Here is a 20,794-nt window from a genome sequence, read left to right on the forward strand (position 1 = left end):
ACTCAAGGCTTCATTCTACCTTGAATTTCAATTACACATGGCCATTGAGGACTCATTAATTATACTAATAAAAAGACCTAGTTCCTGTTATTTAGTAGCTTACAGTATGGTAAGGTTGATAGATAAGTAACAAATTATAAGCACTCTAATAAAGTGTAGCACTAAAGTATAGCACCTGTGAAAAGGTGCTATAGTAGTCAAAGGAATAATGTATTACCCACCTCTTCATAGACAAAGGAGGATTTCAGGGGGAAGAAAAGACTTAGATAGGACCAGAAGGATGGGTAAGAAGTAGCCAAGTGAAAGGGAGGTAGAAGAGTAGGACCTTCCTAGACAAATGAAGCAGCCTATCCTAATGCCAGAATAGAAGAAAGACCTTCTTGCAGTTCCTCTGAGGAATTCAATGTGGCCAGGGATGAGGGTGGTGAGAAATGTAAGTAGAGACAGGGGCAGGAAGCACCATTAAGTCCTTCCCAGGAAGCACCCATGCTGAAGGTAGGGGGAGTGACAGGAGGAATATCAATCAGAGATATGTGTTTCAGGTAGACTATTTTTTTCTAATTGGTAGGATGATGAATATTAGAGAAAGATCAGTTAGGAAGCTAGAGAAGTAGTTAAGAGATGATGGTAAAATGAACTTCAAATTGCAGTGGGGATGAAAAAAGAACAACAGATTCAGAGATAGTTTTGGTGATATAATTGTTATAACTAAGTTTCACCTATGAAATATCCCACCTAACAGTGTTTTAAGAGATAAGGTCTAATATGTGAAAGTGATTAGTAAACTGAAAATACATGATGTTATTAAAGAAGGACTTGTTAGCCTATAGGTATGATTGAAATAGTTTACATCTAATAGTTTTAACCTATATGACATAAAGTAAATGACAATGTCATTTATTTCTATCTTATTTAAAAAAGCTCAGAATTATTTTCTTTTTAAATTTGTTCTTAGACTATTTCATTACTGAATGAAAAGACATGCTCTGTTTGAAGAAAACCCACTATATGAAATGTATTAATTAAATGGGAAAATAGGGGCAATAGTAATACCTTACATTAGTACAGATTTCTCTAGGATTGTGTTTGCAAAGAAGAAACGTGATTTTCAACCTTTTGTCTTCCACAACATACTCAGAAACAGTCATCAATTTATTATAGTTATCAATTCATCAACACTTCTGAAGGCAATGATTCTTGGTGGGATGTGTGGGGTATGTCAGATTCTTGTGGTCAAATTGTTAACTAGAAATAATCTGTCACCGTAGGGTGATTCTGTGTCCTATCCTATCACCCTTCTTCCTCAGAACGCTTTGTCCTCATTACACATACCTTAGATAGTATTGCTGTATAAACAGTTTGAAGGTAAGGGTTTTGTCTTTTGTCTTATTCATTGGCATCATCTAAGTCACTACATGTTCCTAGCACACTATATGTTTACAGAATAATTCTTTGAATTAATGAAGTTTTTTTAACTACTTTTATATTGACTATTTTATTTAACCTTCCCACCCGTGTTTCTATTCTGCATTACTCCCGCCAAAAGAAACCTTACCATTACCGCTGGATACCATTATTCCTGTTTTACAGAATTTTAAATTGACTTTTGCACAGTCCCCCAACTACCAACCAAGGTTCTAAGTGAGTGTTCATTTCATTACGTCACAATATCCTTTAAAAAGTTATATTTTTCATCACAAAATTGATCTTTTAATAATTTACATACTGGGGCGCCTGGGTGGCACAGTCGGTTGAGCATCCGACTTCAGCCAGGTCACGATCTCGCGGTCCGTGAGTTCGAGCCCCGCGTCGGGCTCTGGGCTGATGGCTCGAGCCTGGAGCCTGTTTCCGATTCTGTGTCTCCCTCTCTCTCTGCCCCTCCCCCGTTCATGCTCTGTCTCTCTCTGTCCCAAAAATAAATAAAAAACGTTGAAAAAAAATTAAAAAAAAAAAAAATTTACATACTGATAAAATGTGGAATAGAGGGGCGGGGGAGAAGGGAAAATGGGTGATGGGCATTGAGGAGGGCACTTGTTGGGATGAACACTGGATGTTCTACGTAAGCAATGAATCACGGGAATCTACCCCTGAAGCCAAGAGCACAGTGTATACACTGTATGTTAGCTAACTTGACAATAAGTTATATTAAAAAATTTTTTAATTAAAACATAAATAAAATGAATTTAAAATAATATTTGACACATTTTTCTGATAAACATTTTGTGTATAAAAGTAGTACATGAACACTTTTTTATATAATGTGCCAGATACATTGAATCCATATACAGAGAGGGGCAGTTATTATTAGATTAGTAGAACTTTTTATACATGATTAAAAATTTTATTAATCTTGAAACTTTATGTCATATCTGAAGATTTTTCAGAGAAATTAGTGCAGGAGAGAAAAACATAAAAATTTGTATAAAAACATATTTTTAAGTTAATAAAAGTATTTTGGAAGTTAAAAAAATATCAAATTTTAAGTTAAAATACAATAGTATTTCTATAATGGCAGTAAAGTGTAGACAAATCCATTTCCTTAATAATGTTTCTAATTCTGTAACTATGTTTCTGTATTCACTGTGGATTTGTATCTTAGGGCTGCTCATTTATGCTAATTAGAGGAGTATGGTTTTCTCTGGTTAATGTCCTTAGGATGAATTGTGATTGAGTCATGTTACTAATATAGAAGTGCTAATATAGAAGTTTTTCCCTCTGTTCGTTTGCTTCTGTTTTGTGACAATAGGGCAGAGGTACAAATGACATGTGTCCTTTATGGGCTGACTCAGCAATATTTGTGTTCAATGTACTGAGTTTTCACCCAGAATGTTTTTCTAGCTCCTTTAAAAGCTCATTTTTGTCTTCTAATATCTCATTGAGACTAATGTGGCCTTTTGCCTGTGGAATGTCTTGCAGTAAAAGCTTTTCCTTCACAAAATTTTAAGTTAACATTTTTTCTTTATAATCTTCCACATGATGTTATCATATCACATATTATGCTGAAATATTCACATTTAGGTCTGTCCTTTCCAATTCCACTGCCGAGTTCCTTGGGAGCTGAAATTCAGCTTTACCTACTGAGTGCAGAAAACCGGCTAATGCATATTGTATGATCAATATATTTAATTTTAATTCAACTGTACTGTGCTGAGCACTTCTCTAGTGGTTATAAAAGCCTTTCTCGTATCCAATCTTATTTAAACCTCAGGAAAGCTCTAGAAAATGATGATTAACCTCAACCAATCTTACCGACCTTGCCTTCTAAATACTTCCTAACTTGGACCACTCCTCATCTGTCAGTCTACGTAAACATCATCTCTACCCTCAACCACGTCCTAGTCTCTAACTTGTCTTCTCATCCTCTCATGTCCCCTGTAGTCTGTCCTCCAGAGTGCTTAAGTTTTCCCCTTAAAATGTGAAACAGGTGACATAATTACTCAATTAATATTCCCCACTGTCTTCTCATTCTGTTTATAATAAAATTCGAAGCACTTTCAATGATTTACAAAGCTGTACTTCCCTGTCGTTCTAAATTTTGTTATCATAACCCATAGTAAGAAAGGTGTTTTATATTGTGAGCCAGCATACACACACACACACACACACACACACACACACGGAAAACCTTCATACTCTGATATTTTCTATCTCAGTCCATTATTCTTAGTTACATTAAAAGATGCTAGTAATGGCCCACACATTTGTTTCATGACTGCAGTTTAGAAAACATTGCTCTACTTGATCTGGCTCCTGATTACTTTCTGACTTCACTTTCTGTACTCCTCCCTTTCCACTCGGCTCCAGTGTACTGGCCTCCTTGCTGTTCACTTAGCATTCCAAATAGGCTCCCCCATCAGGGCCTTTGCATTGCAATTTCTTCTGCCTTAACCATTCTTTCCTCAGGTATCTATATGGCTTCCTTCATTACTTCAATCAACTCTTTACGCAAACGTTATCTTCTCAAAGAAGTGTTGTTGATTGTCTGTTATGTACTTTGTACACTGTTACACTCTGGTGAACAAAGATACAATCTTTGTCCTCAAGATGTTGTCCCCAGTCTATTGAGAAGTGAAACAGTAGATGTTGGGTGATAAGTAGTCCAAATTTTAAGCTGATTGATGCACACAGGAAAAAACTCAACTTAGTAATGTGGGTTAGAGAAGGCCCCTTAGAGGGACTAATACCTAAATAGAAACATGAAGGGTAAAGCGAGAATTATCCAAGTGAAAAAAGACAGGTAGAAGAAAGGGTTATGCAAAATCCCAAGGTTAGGAGAGGTTTGGGAGAACTGCCAATCGTTGGGAGTGACACAGTGGAGAAAAGTGAAAAATGATTTGGGCTGGTAGGCAGGAACCAGGTAAGGAAGGAGTGACTAAACATTATGAGCATGTACTCTATCCTAAGCATGAAGGAAAGCCATTCAAAACTAGCCAACAGAGGAATAGCGTTATGGGGTTTTAACTTTTAGAAGGTCACTCTGTCTGCAAAATGATACTGGAGTAGAGAAAAGGAAGATGGAAGACAGGGGGACAAATCTGTAATAACGTAGGTTAGAACTGATGGTGGTCTGAGGGTAGACATAGGCAAAAGATTAAAGAGATGTTTAGAAGATAAAACCAACATGAATTGTAAATGATTAGATTTTGGGTTTAGGGTGGTGGAATTCAAGAATGAATTGTAGTTGGTTAATGACTACATGTTGAATGAATGAAAAAGAAGGATTTATAACTTGGGCACTGCATGATTGGTGATGTAATCACTCAGGCTTTTTGATTAAGGAACCACAGAAAAATTTAATTTCCATGGAACAGTAAAGAGAATTTCCATTTCAAGACATGATTAAACTTTTTGATGGAATAAAGCTAATAAATTTGTGGCCTAACCACTGAGAAAGCTACAGAACAGTGTGAAAAATAAAGAAATCTAAATTTAACTTTCTTGTAAGCCACTAGAGCATTATTTAATTAAGCTTTCTAATTATTCTTAGTTCACATTATAATTAAAATTTGCACTGCTAGCTTTCAAAGGTTCCTTTGGTCACTTAGTGATATGAGGTCTCCAGACAATTCTAGTGCTTTTCATATATAACAAATTATAATACAATGCTCTGCACATTACAAGTCCTCTAAAGAGATTTACCCAATTACCTGGAATGATATTTGTTATATATTTGGAATTTGTTTGTTCCTGAACAAAGCAATTTATGAAACCCTTTCCAGATAATTAAGAGTCACAGCAAACAAAATGACTTGCCCAGGGTCACGCATCTTACTAGTGTCAGGGTCAATGGTGCTCTGAAAGCAGTTCTCTTTCCATTGTTCCTGTCAGGAAATCTGTAACTGATTCAAGAGATTTACAGACTCTTCTCGCTCATTTTTGCTAAAGACTGAATTTGACTATGAGATACAAATCTCACATCTGCTTTAATTACAATTCACAAATCTCTCCATTCCTCTTTAAAACCATAGCATATGATGATTTATGTCCACAAATCATTTTATTCTATCAAGAAATAGATATCTTCGAAGACGGAGAGAAAATCATATAGTTTCTCTGTGGCATTTTCTCTTACATGTATACAAATGAAGCATACTTAAGCAAATGACAAAACTTGCTTTGATTACTGTATAAATAGTTAGAACAGAGGTCTTAATCTTGGCTGCACATGAGAATTACATGGGGAACTTTGAAATATCCTGATGCCCAGATCTCTAGAACAATTAAATTGAAATCTTCGGGGGCACAATTCAGGCATCGCATTTTTAAAGGTCACAGATGGCTTCAATGCGCAATCATAGTTGAGAACTCATGGGTGTGAGCAATTTGATGAAAATGATGAACTCCCGCTCAAGCACCTCTTACTTAATGTTTGCTTTTTTTTCTGACCACAAGGTGGCAGCATCACAATACAGTGCACATACCAACCCCTTGATTGAGTGGATTTGGAAATTTGGCTCTTGTAATATTAATTACTAGCATTCTGAGGGTGCCTCCAGCTATAGAAAGCATTACTGACCTTTTCCTTGTTCTCTTTTGCTTTTTTAACTAAGGAAACTTTTAAGTATATTTATTTCCAAAGGGTGGATACAGCAGGAACTGTATTATAAGCCATAGTTGGTTGCAAAAAACATGGATTTTATATTCAGGTGGATTTGGGTTTAAACACCACCTCCACCACTTACCTATAGATTAATCTCTTTGTGCTTTAGCTGTATAACTAGAAGAGGAGAGTTTTTAGGACTAAATGAGATCATATATGAAAATCAGTTTTGTATGACTGGTTCTAGATGATGATCATGTTGGGGAGCCCAAAGTGACAATGCTGTGATAGAATCACTTACACAAAGTCCAGAAAATCTCAGGATACAGTACTTTTTGTGTGTGGTTTTTCTTTTCTGCCTGTGGGTCTTTTCTTTCTCTGTATGCATCCTGTCAGTTTCCCCTGGTGATTATACCAATAAACATTGTCTAGCTCCCTTCATTTCAAAGAACAAAAAAAGCCAGTATTTTTTTTTTTACTACACCTTTATCAGTGAAACGTGCCATTAGCAGTGGAAGTAGCTTCCACCTATATTGCCAAACTTTTTGTAAAAAATTAGCCTTTGTTTACTCACAATTACTGTAGTTCACTTCTCAAACCTTGCAACTGCCTTCTCTAAGATCTCCAGTAGCTCCTAGGTGACAAGTCCAAAAAAACTGTCATCTCATGTGTCTTTGCTATTTCAATAGGTTGACAACATTCTCCTTCTTGAAATATTTACCCCTTGACTGCTATGGTGACACCACTCCTGTTTTCCAGTCTCCAATGTTGTTTGTTTTCTCTTCCCCTAGAATTGTGAATCCCAGGAGTTCTCTCCTATAGCCCCAATTTCTTTTTTTTTTTTTTTAAATTTTTTTTCAACGTTTTTTATTTATTTTTGGGACAGAGAGAGACAGAGCATGAACAGGGGAGGTGCAGAGAGAGGGAGACACAGAATCGGAAACAGGCTCCAGGCTCCGAGCCATCAGCCCAGAGCCTGACGCGGGGCTCAAACTCACGGACCGCGAGATCGTGACCTGGCTGAAGTCGGACGCTTAACCGACTGCGCCACCCAGGCGCCCCAGCCCCAATTTCTTTTTACCCTGGGAATCTTATCTTTGACTACAGCCTTAGTTTTAATTACCACAAATGACTCTCAAATCTAGGCATGGTCCCATAAAGTTGTCCTGAATTCCAGATCTACAAATCTAATACCACTGACATTTAAAATGGCATCTCAAAATTAACATGTCAAATATTGAAATGGATTTATCCCCTATTCACACAAAACCACCACCTCCTCCTCCCCTTTTCTATTTTTTTTAAATTTTTAACATTTTTATTCATTTTTGAGAGACAGAGCATGAGCAGGGGTGGGGCAGAGAGAGAGAGACAGAGAGAGAGAGAGAGAGAGACAGAATCTGAAGCAGGATCCAGGCTTTGAGCTGTCAGCACAGAGCCCGATGCAGGGCTCAAACTCATAAACCATGAGATCATGAACTGAGCGGAAGTCAGATGCTTAACCAACTGAGACACCCAGGTACCCCTCTCCCCCATCCCCATGGTACTACTTTCAATCCATGGCACTACTTTCCACCCAGATGATTGAACCAAATCCTTGGGAGTTATCCTATACTCTTTCCTCAGCCCCCTTATATCCAAATTGTCAAAGCTTACCAGTTCCTAACCCTCTCCCACCCCCCACAAAATACTTCTTAAAGGAGTGATTCAATCTCACAAGTCTTCGTTTCTTATCCCACACTTACTCTTTGACACAGAACGGTCTGGTTTCTGGAAAGCAGTTCTTGTTAAGGTCATTCTATTGTGCCATTCATGCCTGCTTGCTTGTCTTCCTTTCTGCTCTTCCAGGGTACTCCTGAGAGCACTTCTGGGGCTCTGCTTGGGATCTGAATGTAAGACAATTTAGGAAAGGAGAATTAATCATATTAGTTTCCAGAGACAGATTTTAATAACCTTTTATCTCCCATTGTGAAGTACTCTCAACTCATCAGACTTTTAAAGGACATTTACTTCATTTGTAGTATTAGATTGTTGAACTTCTATACAAGAGTACAACCATGGTTCCTAAAACTTGCTTGAGAAATTAAAAAAAAAAATCAACAGATAGTACATTACAAGTTGCCATTTGCCTACGTTTAGAAGGCACTGAAGTTTTTGGTAATTGGAAACCAAGTCATTGGTTACTGCATAGTAAGATTACAATGTAAGTTTACAACCTATGTAACTCTGGAAAATAATTATAATTTAGTCAGCTATTTTGATAAATTGTATACATTGCTATTATACTTTTATTAGTTTAGAAGCTAGTTGGTAAGACTGTTAAGCAAATATTGAACTCCATTGTGGATAATAAACTGTTCTTGATGCTACCAGCATATAAAGTTAGAGAAAAAAATTGAACATCCTAAAAAAGTGTCATTAGCCAAAACATAAATGTAAAATAGTACATATCATTTAATGCAATAGGAATAAAAATTATTCCATCTCAATATTTATTTTCCACTGAGGAGGTTAAAATTTTAGGAAATTCTATTCATCAAAAAATTAAAGATACATTTGGAAAAGCTATTTTATATGTATAGATTCATGGAAATACAAAATCAAAATTTGCACATTTCTTTAAATGGGTTTTCTGTTCTAATGTTGTATTAAAATTCACCCTTCTTGGTTGAAACCTTACAATGAATCATGCATCTTTTCACATTCCTCAAGCTGCAAAAGTCAATGTGAAGAAACAGAGCACATTTCAATAGGACATAATATCATTTTCTTTTATCCAGCTGCCAAATTAATAGAGAATGCACACACTGAAAGTAAATGCTATTTAAAGCTTTCAAATGAAGCGTTTTCAATAAGATGGCAGAACACATAGAGAAAAAGTGGAACAAAACTGTATTGTATGCTTAATTAGGACAAAAGCAGAAAACAAACACCAAGTTGATGATTGTCGTATGGCTCAGAACATGAAGGATACAGAAACAGTGTTAAATCAGGGCTCAAAAATGGACAGGGAAAACAACTTTGCGTGACTTAGATTTCTCATAATCTGGTTCTCATCTCTTTTGAGATTCACATGTATAGAGGTCTTGATGTTGTCCAAGATATTTTGACAAAAGCATTCAGGATGTAAGTGTTGACCATTTGGGTGATATTTGCCAGATCTCGCTATGTGTGTAGGCTGACAGAAAATTGGAACAGAAATCAGAGTGACAGGCTCAAATTTGTCACTAATGAAAATCTTTTGTAAGTGTTGAATTATTCAACTTAACATTTCTGCAACCCATTAGAATTCCTCCATTCCATCTTTCCCCGTAAGAGATCTTGCATTTTCTTCCTAACTCTGCCACTAATTAACTCGAAGACCATGGACAAATCACCTGTGCAGTTTTTATATTCTCATTTGCAAATTGCATAAGGGTGGCACTAGATAACCTCTAAACTCTTTTCCATCGCTAACATTCTGTGATGCTGTTGAAATGGGGTTATTTTGAAGACTAAGGAGAGAATAAATTCATACAGTTTAATAAATGTAATATTACTTAAATATGTGACATAAAATGAAGTCACAAAAGAGCAAGTTGTACCTTGGGGGAATCAATTAGGGATTTGAACAGATACTGATTAAAGAGATCCCTTCAGCAAGAAATCATTTCCAGCAACAAGAACTCAAAAGAATGCCAACAGAATCCATATTGCTCAATCCCAATTTTATTATGTAGCATTGCATTCCTTTAGCGATTTCTGGTAAAAGCCATACTTTATAGTTAAGTTTAACATTTTTAAAAATGGAGAAAATGGAAGGAAATGCTGACATGATGTCTCAGAGCAGGAAAGAGTAGACATCTGCAATTGTTGAGACTCCAGTAGTAGAAAAAGTTGCAGTTCGGTTGTTTTTTTCTCATCCTGTAATTACTGGATACCTGCGATCTGCAATATACCATGTCATAACACTGCTATGCAGCGTGCTCATATAATTATCATCTAAATGCTTGTGAGAGTAAAGGGCCTGAGGACTGTTAGTAGCTATAAGGACAACAAGCAAAAACTGAGATGGTTTTGAACAAATTGAGACATACAATCTCCCCATTGGCTTGTGTTTCTATTTCTTATTTTATAAAGATGTTTACTTTATTTATTTATTTTTAAAATTTTTTTTAACGTTTATTTATTTTTGAGACAGAGAGAGACAGAGCATGAACGGGGAGGGGCAGAGAGAGAGGGAGACACAGAATCGGAAGCAGGCTCCAGGCTCTGAGCCATCAGCCCAGAGCCCGACGCGGGGCTCGAACTCATGGACCGTGAGATCGTGACCTGGCTGAAGTCGGACGCTTAACCGACTGCGCCACCCAGGCGCCCCAATGTTTATTTATTTTTGAGACAGAGAGAGACAGAGCATGAACGGGGAGGGGCAGAGAGAGAGGGAGACACAGAATCTGAAACAGGCTCCAGGCTCTGAGCTGTCAGCACAGAGCCCGACGCGGAGCTCGAACTCACGGACCGTGAGATCATGACCTGAGCCGAAGTCAGACGTTTAACCGACCAAGCCACCCAGGCACCCCTAAAGATGTTTACTTTAAATATTGTTTCATTATCTCTTATTTTAAATTAATGTCTATGACCATTTGCTCTGAATTATTCTTTAAGTTTGGTTACAATCAAAGATCTACCATTAATTAGTTATGTGACTTAAGATATCTTAAGAAGAATTTTTTTGAATCTTAGTTTCTTTATCTAAAGATTGTTTAAAAGTGCATATATAAAGAGCTTAGCACATAGTATCTTCTCAGAAAAAAATGACTTCTCTTAATTAGAGAACAGTGTTTTTCACTTATCAAACTCTTAAAGATATTTGGGAAAGAGAATTAGAACTCTTCTTTTCTTTTCTTTTTTCTTTTTTTAGTGTCACAATCTGTTCTGCAGCTCCTTTTTTTTTTATTTGTATACAATATCCATATTGGTATTGAGGATATTTCTTCTATATCTTTCTACTTCTTTAGGTGCTATCTGGCATTAAAATACTTCATCAACGATCTATCTGAATCTTTCTGAGTGTGGTGACAGTTTTGAGGATTGGAAACCTTTATGGGGTTCAAAGTTATGCTTTTTATCGTGCCCTTCTGATTCCTTGAAAGCTAAATTCTTCATTTGTTTCATTCATAAGAAATAGAGCATTACTCCCTCTTTTTGAAACTCTCTGAACACTTGACACATTACAATATTTTTATTATCCATGTATTTCTTTAAGTGTTCCTTCTTTCCTTCTTCTCTTCTTTCCCCTCGTCTTCTCTTCCTCCTCCTTCTCCTTCTTAGTGCACTTCTCTTCCACGGGTCAACTTTTAAACCTTGGTGTCTGGCAGGGGTCCATTTTGGCCTTTTACTCTTCCTACCTGCATTCACTCTATGGGTGACCTCATGCACTGTCATGATTTCAACAAACATCTGTTGCTAATAGTTTTGAATCTATACATCTCTAGCCAACAGCAGTTCTATGATCACCAGATCATCTATTTAATTATCAAATAGACCTCTCTATCCACATAGCACTTGGCTTACCTCTCTACCAATCTCATTTCCCTTTTTTCATTCTCTGTCCTTTTAGACAGTCCCATAAATACCATAATTGTCCAGCTATTTAGCTTAGTAATCTGGGAATCATTCTTTCTCATTATACACATTTAATCAAAAACAAAATTCTACCAATTTAATTTCTTAATCAATATTAAATAAATATTAATATCTACCAATTAACATTTATTAATTCTTGAATCTATATTTTCTATCCATCTTGACCTTCCATATTCTAGTCAGGCCTTTTTATTTATTTATTTTTTTTTTTTTAATTTTTTTTTCAACGTTTTTTATTTATTTTTGGGACAGAGAGAGACAGAGCATGAACGGGGGAGGGGCAGAGAGAGAGGGAGACACAGAACCGGAAGCAGGCTCCAGGCTCCGAGCCATCAGCCCAGAGCCTGACGCGGGGCTCGAACTCACGGACCGCGAGATCGTGACCTGGCTGAAGTCGGACGCTTAACCGACTGTGCCACCCAGGCGCCCCCATGGCCTTTTTAATTTATTTTCTAGATCATGCATTAGCTCCCTAAATCTTTCTGCTTTCAGTTGTGTCTTTCTTCAGTCCAGCCATGGATTTGCCCATGCCATTCTCTTAAATTCAAGAAGTCTTTGCTCCATATCACGGTACCCAGGACCATCCTTGATCTAGCCTTTGCCTGACCCATCTCCTCTAGGCACAGCTCTTATTGCTTGTCACTTCTTAAGTATGTCATGTGTTACTTTCAAAGAATTGTTTCCGATTCTCTTTGCATGTGTGTGCACCCAAACAAACATGCATCCACCACCACCACGACTATGCTGTTTTCTAGGTTCTGTGCCTGGAGTCATCTTGTCCTTCTCCTTTTTTTTTTGACAGCATCCTCCACCACCTTTCCTCATGGAACTAGTACAGATGTCATCTACTCCAAGAAGCAAAATGTTTTCCTAGGGTTTGTTAAGATTTCTTCACTCTATTCCCCTATACCACATACATATTTTTTTTTTATCATGTTGTGTATTAATTTTCTGGTTTATATCAGTCCACTGAGTTGTGAGCTCCTTGAGGTCAGAAGCCATATTATCTAGTTTTGAAGTTTCAATTTTTAATATAGTCTGGTGCATATTACGTGCCCAAGACCTTTACTGAATTAATGAGTTTAATAAACAAATACATTGATTCTAATATTCACTAACTCAGTGATTATGTATTTGTCTATGTGTTATCTCATTTAATTAAAACAATTTGTACATGTATATATAATAACATTAATATGAAACATCTAATCCATATTGTTATTTTTTATGTAATCCATTTGAATTCATGGTTCGATATCTATAAGAATTTCAAGCAAGGAAGTAGAGTCCAAAATCTTCAAAAATAACAGAAAGAGAATTTCAGTCTCTTGAGGAACATTCAAAAGCATGCAAGTCACAAGCCCTACTAACTTTCCATATATTATCCTTAATTTCATCTTATCCTTGATTTTCTCACATTTCAAATTGTTCCAATCTAGTAAATTTTTTTGGAAATATTCTCTGGGGCCCTTCTCTTTATCCTCACTCCTCATTTCTTTTTCATTTAGATTGCTACCTGGAAAAAGAGAATCCTTTCTTTTTAATAAGGGTGGGAGATAACTGAGCAATAAAACACTAGCTTCTCTTTAGAGGGTGGAGGCAGAGGGTGTTGTGGACAATTGCATCTAATGATTGCTGTGCAAGCACATATGTGTGTGTGTGTGTGTGTGTGTGTGTATATATATATATATATATATATATGTTTGAATATGACATTACTCTCTTTAGATTATTGGTCAATTCCTCTTTTATATTTTTATGTAGAAGACATCTTTATGTGACTGTACCCTTCCATTGCAGGTGATTACATTTCCTCTTAAAACAAACAAAAAAACCCACAACTCTGAACATGTAGCTGTTTCAATCATAGCTATAATGCAAATATGTTTTGCAGCCGTTTTGGTTTGTTGAAAGGAAAAACCTTGGACTCAGTACTTTTTCTCTGTTTGTAGTTTGCTTGTGGTTAGAGTCTACGTACTTCATGCTTTATATACACTACCAACAGCTGTATGATGAAGTTCCAAGGAAAGCCTCTCTCAAAATAGTTTTGTTGCAGAGAGAAAATGGCATTTATGCACTTTGGCAGGAACTGTACTCTTGAACCATGTTCAGTTTTGAAATTTGAATGGAAAAATCCACTTCATGGAGAAGCCAGCCACACAAGATCCTGAGCTGAGTCTATTGTTAGAAGAAGAAAGAAGTGCCAACAAGGCATAGAGCTCTGGGGACCTCTGAAAGCTTGTGTATGCTGTGTTTGGCAGAGGATGTCCCCTCAGCATTATAGGAAGAGGCAAAGCAGGAAACCTGCCACTTGGAAAAATGTCTTTACATAACCAGAATTTAGCTTTGCATTAGCTTACTTAGATGACAGTTTCACAAATTAAAAAAACAAAACAAAACAAAAAACTGTTTACTCATTACATCACAATATTCCTATAATTTGGGAATCCTTTGTAATTTGGGGTAGAAGATGATGCCTTAGTCAAGTCCTGAGGACAGCGCCTAATCACCCTGTCCCTTTACCTTTATATAATTGTATTTTTATGTTCCCTTTAGCATCATGGGATAGGGTGGGGTCTCATTTTGCTTAATTCTTTCAATAAAGACTACTCAGCCAGCCATGTTTGAATCACAGTAGCTGGTTTAAAGCTTTTTGCTCCAGTAACAATTATAGGAGTTAAAGGAATGTCTAGCCTCATCAGTAGTTACTTCTCAATAATTCAGTATTCTGTTAAGTTGCCTGACCACAATGGGGCAAATTCTTTTCTTTTCATATACAGTTACTTCTGTAGTATGTGAGGCTACCCCAGCATATCAGGACTAGAATGAAAATTCATATCTGTCATGATTCAGGCTGAATGCAGTAAAGAAGGACTACTATAGTAGTAAGATGCTACTCACTGGCCAACAACCTCCAACAGAAGCCAAGAGCTGTCTTTGAAAGTCTTGTCCAAAGCCTTCGTATGACAGCCATTTTTGAGGGATGCATGTCCATAGGCCTGAGTCACTTTATCGAGTAACTCTTTGAGTTTCTTACAATAAATATTGCTGTTGGAGTGTTAGGCAACATGAATTCTAGGGTCCCCTGTCTCATGGCACCAGAAATTGGTAGTTCTTATTTCATTCAATCCATCGCCAGCCGATGGAACTTCTTAGCCCCTTCTCCATGTATCTCATGGTGATATTTTTTTCCAAGAAATATTTTTTTTCTTTCCATCTCTTGGCCTGAGGTAGAGCTACCATAGGGCATCATGATATATCTCCCCTATCTGGAGATCTTATTCCTCTTCAGGAAGAAGAGATCAAGGAATCTGAGACCCTCCTTCCTGGAAGGCACCTAGATTTATGAAAATCTCTCCTTTTCCATCTCTGAACTCTTCATAGCAAGAGAAATGCTGATGGCATAAGTCAGACTGAAGGTCCTCTCATATGATATCCCCCAGAGAGGGCTAACCAAAGGGCCTCTCAGAGGTTTACAGTGGCCCACCACTATAAAAAACTGGCAGAGTCTTCTGCCTATGGGGAGAAAATATCATTTAAATATTGGGAATATAACTATATGTAAAGGTATTTTATGATGCTTCACAAAAAATTTAAAAGTTTGATTAGATCTAAATATGGCTTTATACTAGGGACTATTACTATGGCCTATTGAGGGATATTAAAGACTTCTTCAGGAGGGTCTGAGAATGGAACAAAATCTTATCAGTGGGGGATAGTTTGGGTAGGGTTCTGTTATAAAGCAAGTGAATGGAGGAAATAGCTTCTGGGTCTTTATAATCTAATGTCTTGCTTTTTAAAGATTGGCTTTATTAGTTTCTTAGATTTGGTTTCTGAATCAGAAGGTTTTGGGAAGTGAGCTCTTAGGATTTGGATTCTGCTGCTTTACTTGGTCAGCAGCAACTATTGGCATATAAATGAGTCCTTCATAAGTCTAGAAATTTTAACTTCTGCACCACTGCAATTACCCCAAAATTAATATGCGAGTCTCCTCGCCACCAAAATCAATGAACAGCAAGTTACTCCATGCACTGTAAAATTTAGTTATTTTGGGTTATTACACAAAGTTTATTGTTTGTTTTTATTCTGCAGCCTCCACCTCAGATATATGACAAACAGTTGGACGAAAGAGAACACACCATTGAAGAATGGAAAGGTGACTCTACCACTTAAATATACATTTTGCTTTATTGAAACTCAGAAAATATCTTCAAGGCATCTCTTTTTAAAGCAATTTGGTAACATGATTTTATAATTGCTATCCTCAGACAATTTTCAAAGTTCTCGAAACATCATCAGTCTTCATACTAATAACAATATTGCATTTACTAAGAGTGAAAAGAATTAATTACTGATACTTTTTAAAAGAGTACTGATTGTCAAAGTATTTGTTATGGTGGAGGGCATGTTTCAATTCAAAATTTCAGAATTATACATCCCATGTTTGTGTATAAAATTATCATATAAAATGGATTAAATTAAGCCTAAGATTACTTTAGACATTGGAAAATAAAAGATATTTAATGTATGAATTCATTTGGTTCATTTTTAGGACTTGAAAATCTAAATAGGAAATCTATGTATCTGAATGGCTTATTTATCCTTCAAAGTAAGAAAATAATGAATAAATACATTGGTTCACTTTTTTTCCACCAAAACTCTTCCAAACACATAATGAATAGTCAAGATTATACTCAGGGTGAAACAAAGCAGAAACTATGAGAATTATTAAACTAATATAAATAACTACACAGTAGAATAAAAGAACAACGGGGATACAGAGATAAGCAAATACAGATCATAACAAACCATTCAGTCAAAATGGGGAGGAACATAAAAGGAAGATCTGAAGAGAAAAAATATTTGAGCTGACTTGAAGGAATTAATCATTATAAATTAAGGAAAAAAAAGAATAAAACAGAGGAAAATACCAGTATGGGGACACATGGAGAAAACAAAGGATAGGGATGAGCAAAAAGTGTTATAAAGATAGCAAAGAGATTTCTCTGGCCAAGGGGTCCTGTTGGATAATATGGAAAAACGAGCATGTGCAAACAGTAGACCAAGTAAACAAAGATACTAAATGATGGACAGAAAAGACTTGATATGCTCTAAATAAGGACAAGAAGGCACTCTTAGGGGTTTGTGAATAGGTAAGTATTAGGAGATAAATATCACTTAAAAATGAACATGGATTAAATTAGAAACCAGAGAAAGAAATTATGGTGAAGGATAATGATTATATAAGTTGGAACTCATTGCAAAGCAAGAATGAATAACACTGAATGATTTTTAGCAAAAAGGGGAAAATTAAGAGAAATGAAGGTACATAATTTAACTCTAGCAAAGAAAGAGCCATGAATGGATGCCTGTTTGGAAATAAATGTAATAATTGTTATCATGTTGGGTTTGAGGCAAGTTTAATTTTACAACTCCAAGATTTCAGTATGAAAAAAAAATGAAGAAGCAGTTGGGAAATTGTTGGAAAGTAATAAAGTCAGGAGAGTATGTGTATCTCTTAGGAAGTGAATATAGAAGAAAACTGTATGCTCAAAACTGGGCCATTAAAGTTCTTAGGAGATAAAGTTAGATGGCATCAGAAATCCCCCCAAAAATTCAGAACCAAGTAGAATGTATATTCTTCATACATTTATTTGGTCAAATACTTTACTGAGCACTTACTTCTTCCAGGCTTTGTGCTTTTGCAAGACAAAGTAGAAATAGAGGAATAAAGGAATCCCGATTGATTTTTAATTTACTCAACCCCATCAGAATGTTATTATTTTTCATTAATAAGTTTTCTCTGCATATTAAAGATAAATTTTTTATGATCCTGACAACTGTTTCTTACAGAACTTATCTACAAGGAGGTAATGAATTCGGAAGAAAAGACTAAAAATGGTGTTGTAAAAGGACAACCTTCTCCTTCAGGTACTCACTCTCAGTGAATAACTAATAAACCAGTACTTGTGTATTTTTCTTGACCTTGAAGAGGGATTGCAGCCAATAACATTGCTAATAGAGCATATACACTAATATCATATGATTTCTCTCTAGTGATTTTCGTTCTATTCTTTTTGATATTCAGTGTGGCATTCATTTTGATCATGATTATTGATTATGACTAGGACAAAAGATAATAGCGACTCTTGAAGAAATGTTGACAAGGGCTGGTTAAAGGGTAACTGCTTCTCATCAAAACACAGAGCCATGCCCCCTGACCATCATGTCAATGTAGAGGTCAGGAATCCCTCCAGTGAAAACCTCTTTCCTCAGTCACTTGTGTTTGAACTCTTCCCAAGTTTGGCGTGACAGTAGTTGAAACATCTGCCAAGATACGTTCTGATTAAAGTCAGCTTGGAAAATCTTTCAGTTTGCTATCGACAGAAACAAATACACATTTGTACATATACTGTGCACATTTTGCTGATCCTAGTAATGTGCTTTAGGATTACTTGAGATAATTTACTTACACTCAGTGCTACTATATTCTTCCTAAGACCTATGTTCTGAATATAAGGAAAGTATGTGTGTGTGTGTGTGTGTGTGTGTGTGTGTGTGTATAATGCACTGAGCCACCCAGGCACCCCTCTAAAACTCTTTATATATATACACACACACACACACATATATATATATATATATATATATATATATATATAGTTTTTAGAGGGGTGCCTGGGTGGCTCAGTGCGTTAAACATCTGACTCTTGATTTTGGCTCAGGTCATGATCTCAGGTTTGTGAGATTGAGCCCTGTGTAGGGCTCTGCACGACAGAGAGGAGCCTGCTTGGGATTCTCTGTCTTCCATTCTCTCTACCCCTCCCTTGCTCTCGCGTGCACACTGGTGCACTCTCCTTCTCTTTCTCTCTCTTGCTCTAAAAAAAAGGAGTTTTAGAAAATGTGATGGCTTATCTCTAACTTTAAACTAAACTCAACTCATTCTGGCAAGAATGTAGTTTCCAAATGATTAGTTTAGAGGAAAATGGATTTGATGCCCTACCTTTGATAAACATTTTTTCCCCTATGGACCTTAAATTGTTTCAGGAAAAAAGATGTAGGATAAATAATAAATTCTTCATACTCATACTAATCTTTGAATAATTGGTTTGCACCCAAATCACTATGATATCCAAACAGGTACAATTTAGTTAGGACATGTTTTCTCATTTGAGTAATGTCCAGTTTTATCTCCAAGTCTTTCCTTTCCTCAAAGAGGGTGAAAAAAATCATTGGGTTGTCTGTCCACCCTGCTCATTCATCCTAGCATTTAGACTGATGCAGGTCTGCAGAAGTGGTGCCTAGCCTACTTGTATGTTCTGTCTGATTCTGATTCTGATTCTGATTAAGGAACCCAAACACTGAATCCAACAGCCTCAAGATGCTACCTTCTAAGGCAGAAAGACTCCTTGTTTTAAGGATTCCCCTAATGGTCAGAACATGTTTTTCTGTGATCATTAAGAGGTCAAAATACCAGCATCCAGTGAAGGTGACCTAGGACCTCAGGCTCAGACTGGACTAAATTTTTTGCAGGGTCTCTTCTATTCATCTTTAATTCAAGTTACAATTTATTCATCTCCATTCCTTTTTTCAAAGAGCTTGGGGTCATGCCACCCACTTCAGGCCACCCCATCTTCAGCTTATTTCATGCTCTATATTCCCCTCAACCCCAACCAGATCTCTGCAACAGTTAATCTGTGATGACATAAAATCCACAGTTCTCTTTTCAATACTTTCACAACACTTCCACAAAAATCTTATTCCCATGACCCATTTTATGCAAACTGTATAGTTCAGGGAAGGCAAAAAAAGGACTGAGATTAATTAATCATTAAAGGGATGGGATGAGTGGTCTGCCATATGAAGAAGGGTTTAAACATTTGGTAAAGAAATGGAGTTTGTATAAAATCAAGGCATAATTCTTTCATCATTAAAACCATCATTCATATGCAAAAAGAGAGTACATGTAGAAGATTCTTTTAACTCATTAATGAGGGAAATGGCAGAATGGCAAAGATAGTTCAATGAAAGTATGAGAAATTAAGATTTATGTAGTCTGTGGGAAAAAAAGAATATTGAAAGAAGATCACTAAATTAACCCAAAACTTATAAATGTCCTAGGGCAACCAAGCTTATCTTTGTGCTTATCTTTTCTATGAGGCAGAAAAAAACCCTGATAATTTTATTTGATTAGTTTTATACAAGTTTACAGTGTATAAAGGATCATAACCAATTGAGAACATTGAGTCAAATAAAGTTATGTTCCATAAAAAATCAGATTATCCTTAGGTGGGCTTGTCAGAAAATACTCAAGTGTGATATTAAAAGGTTGCATAGTCATTTTTTTTTGCCCTAATCCCAAGTGTTGGATAATATTCCTGAACAGTACCTAAAGTTACATATATAACTGCATGCTATGAATAGGCAGACCAAAGTCTTGATCAAGTAAACTCTCTTAAGTTTGAAAGAAATACATTTAAGGTGAATAAAACCAAAGGCTAGTTTATACAGCAGTTTGTTATTTCTGGAGGGGCTGGAAAATAAATGCATTCCACTAAAATTATTTAATGATAAATATAACCTAGTCTTAGAGAATTAGAATATAGGGCCAAGGTGTATGAAATTGCTGCCAATTCAGATTTGATTTGTTTAATTTTTTTTAATGTGTGTTTATTTTTCAGAGAGAGAGAGAGACAGAGTGCAAGTGGGGGAGGGGCAGAGAAAAAGGGATTCACAGAATCTGAAGCAGGCTCCAGGCTCCAAGCTGTCAGCACAGAGCCCAGTGTAAGGCTTGAGCTCATGAACCCTGAGATCATGACCTGAGCTGAAGTCAGATGCTTAACAGATTGAGCCACCCAGGCTCCCCTAGATTCAATTTGTTTTAAAATCAAACACATCACTCTATTTAGATTCACCCACTCCAGTAGTAAATTTTTCTCTGAATTTCCCCATTTCTATTATGGCAGACCTATTTTCTCAGCCTCCCACTCTGAAATCCCTGATTGACTTTTTATTCCACACTTGCATTATCACTGACCGTCACTTTCTACATCTTAAAAATTCTGCTTGCTGGATGTCTTACATCTAATTACTACCAACCCTTTCCATTAATACCACGATGATTGAAGT

General features: G+C 36.4%; 1 protein-coding gene across 7 annotated transcripts in view; it reads left to right on the forward strand.

Annotated features, from left to right (window-relative positions):
• Window positions 1–20,794, forward strand: part of MAPK10 (mitogen-activated protein kinase 10) — a 315,377-nt gene that overhangs the window by 278,441 nt on the left and 16,142 nt on the right. For all 7 annotated transcript variants that reach the window (XM_058719591.1, XM_058719592.1, XM_058719590.1 and 4 more), the window contains 2 exons: window positions 15,758–15,821; window positions 17,519–17,596. In XM_058719591.1, coding sequence (XP_058575574.1) covers window positions 15,758–15,821; window positions 17,519–17,596 — 142 coding nt within the window. The remainder of the gene's footprint in view (window positions 1–15,757; window positions 15,822–17,518; window positions 17,597–20,794) is intronic.

This window comes from Neofelis nebulosa, chromosome 3 (assembly GCF_028018385.1).
Source record: "Neofelis nebulosa isolate mNeoNeb1 chromosome 3, mNeoNeb1.pri, whole genome shotgun sequence".
In the NCBI taxonomy this organism is placed as follows: Eukaryota; Metazoa; Chordata; class Mammalia; order Carnivora; family Felidae; genus Neofelis; species Neofelis nebulosa.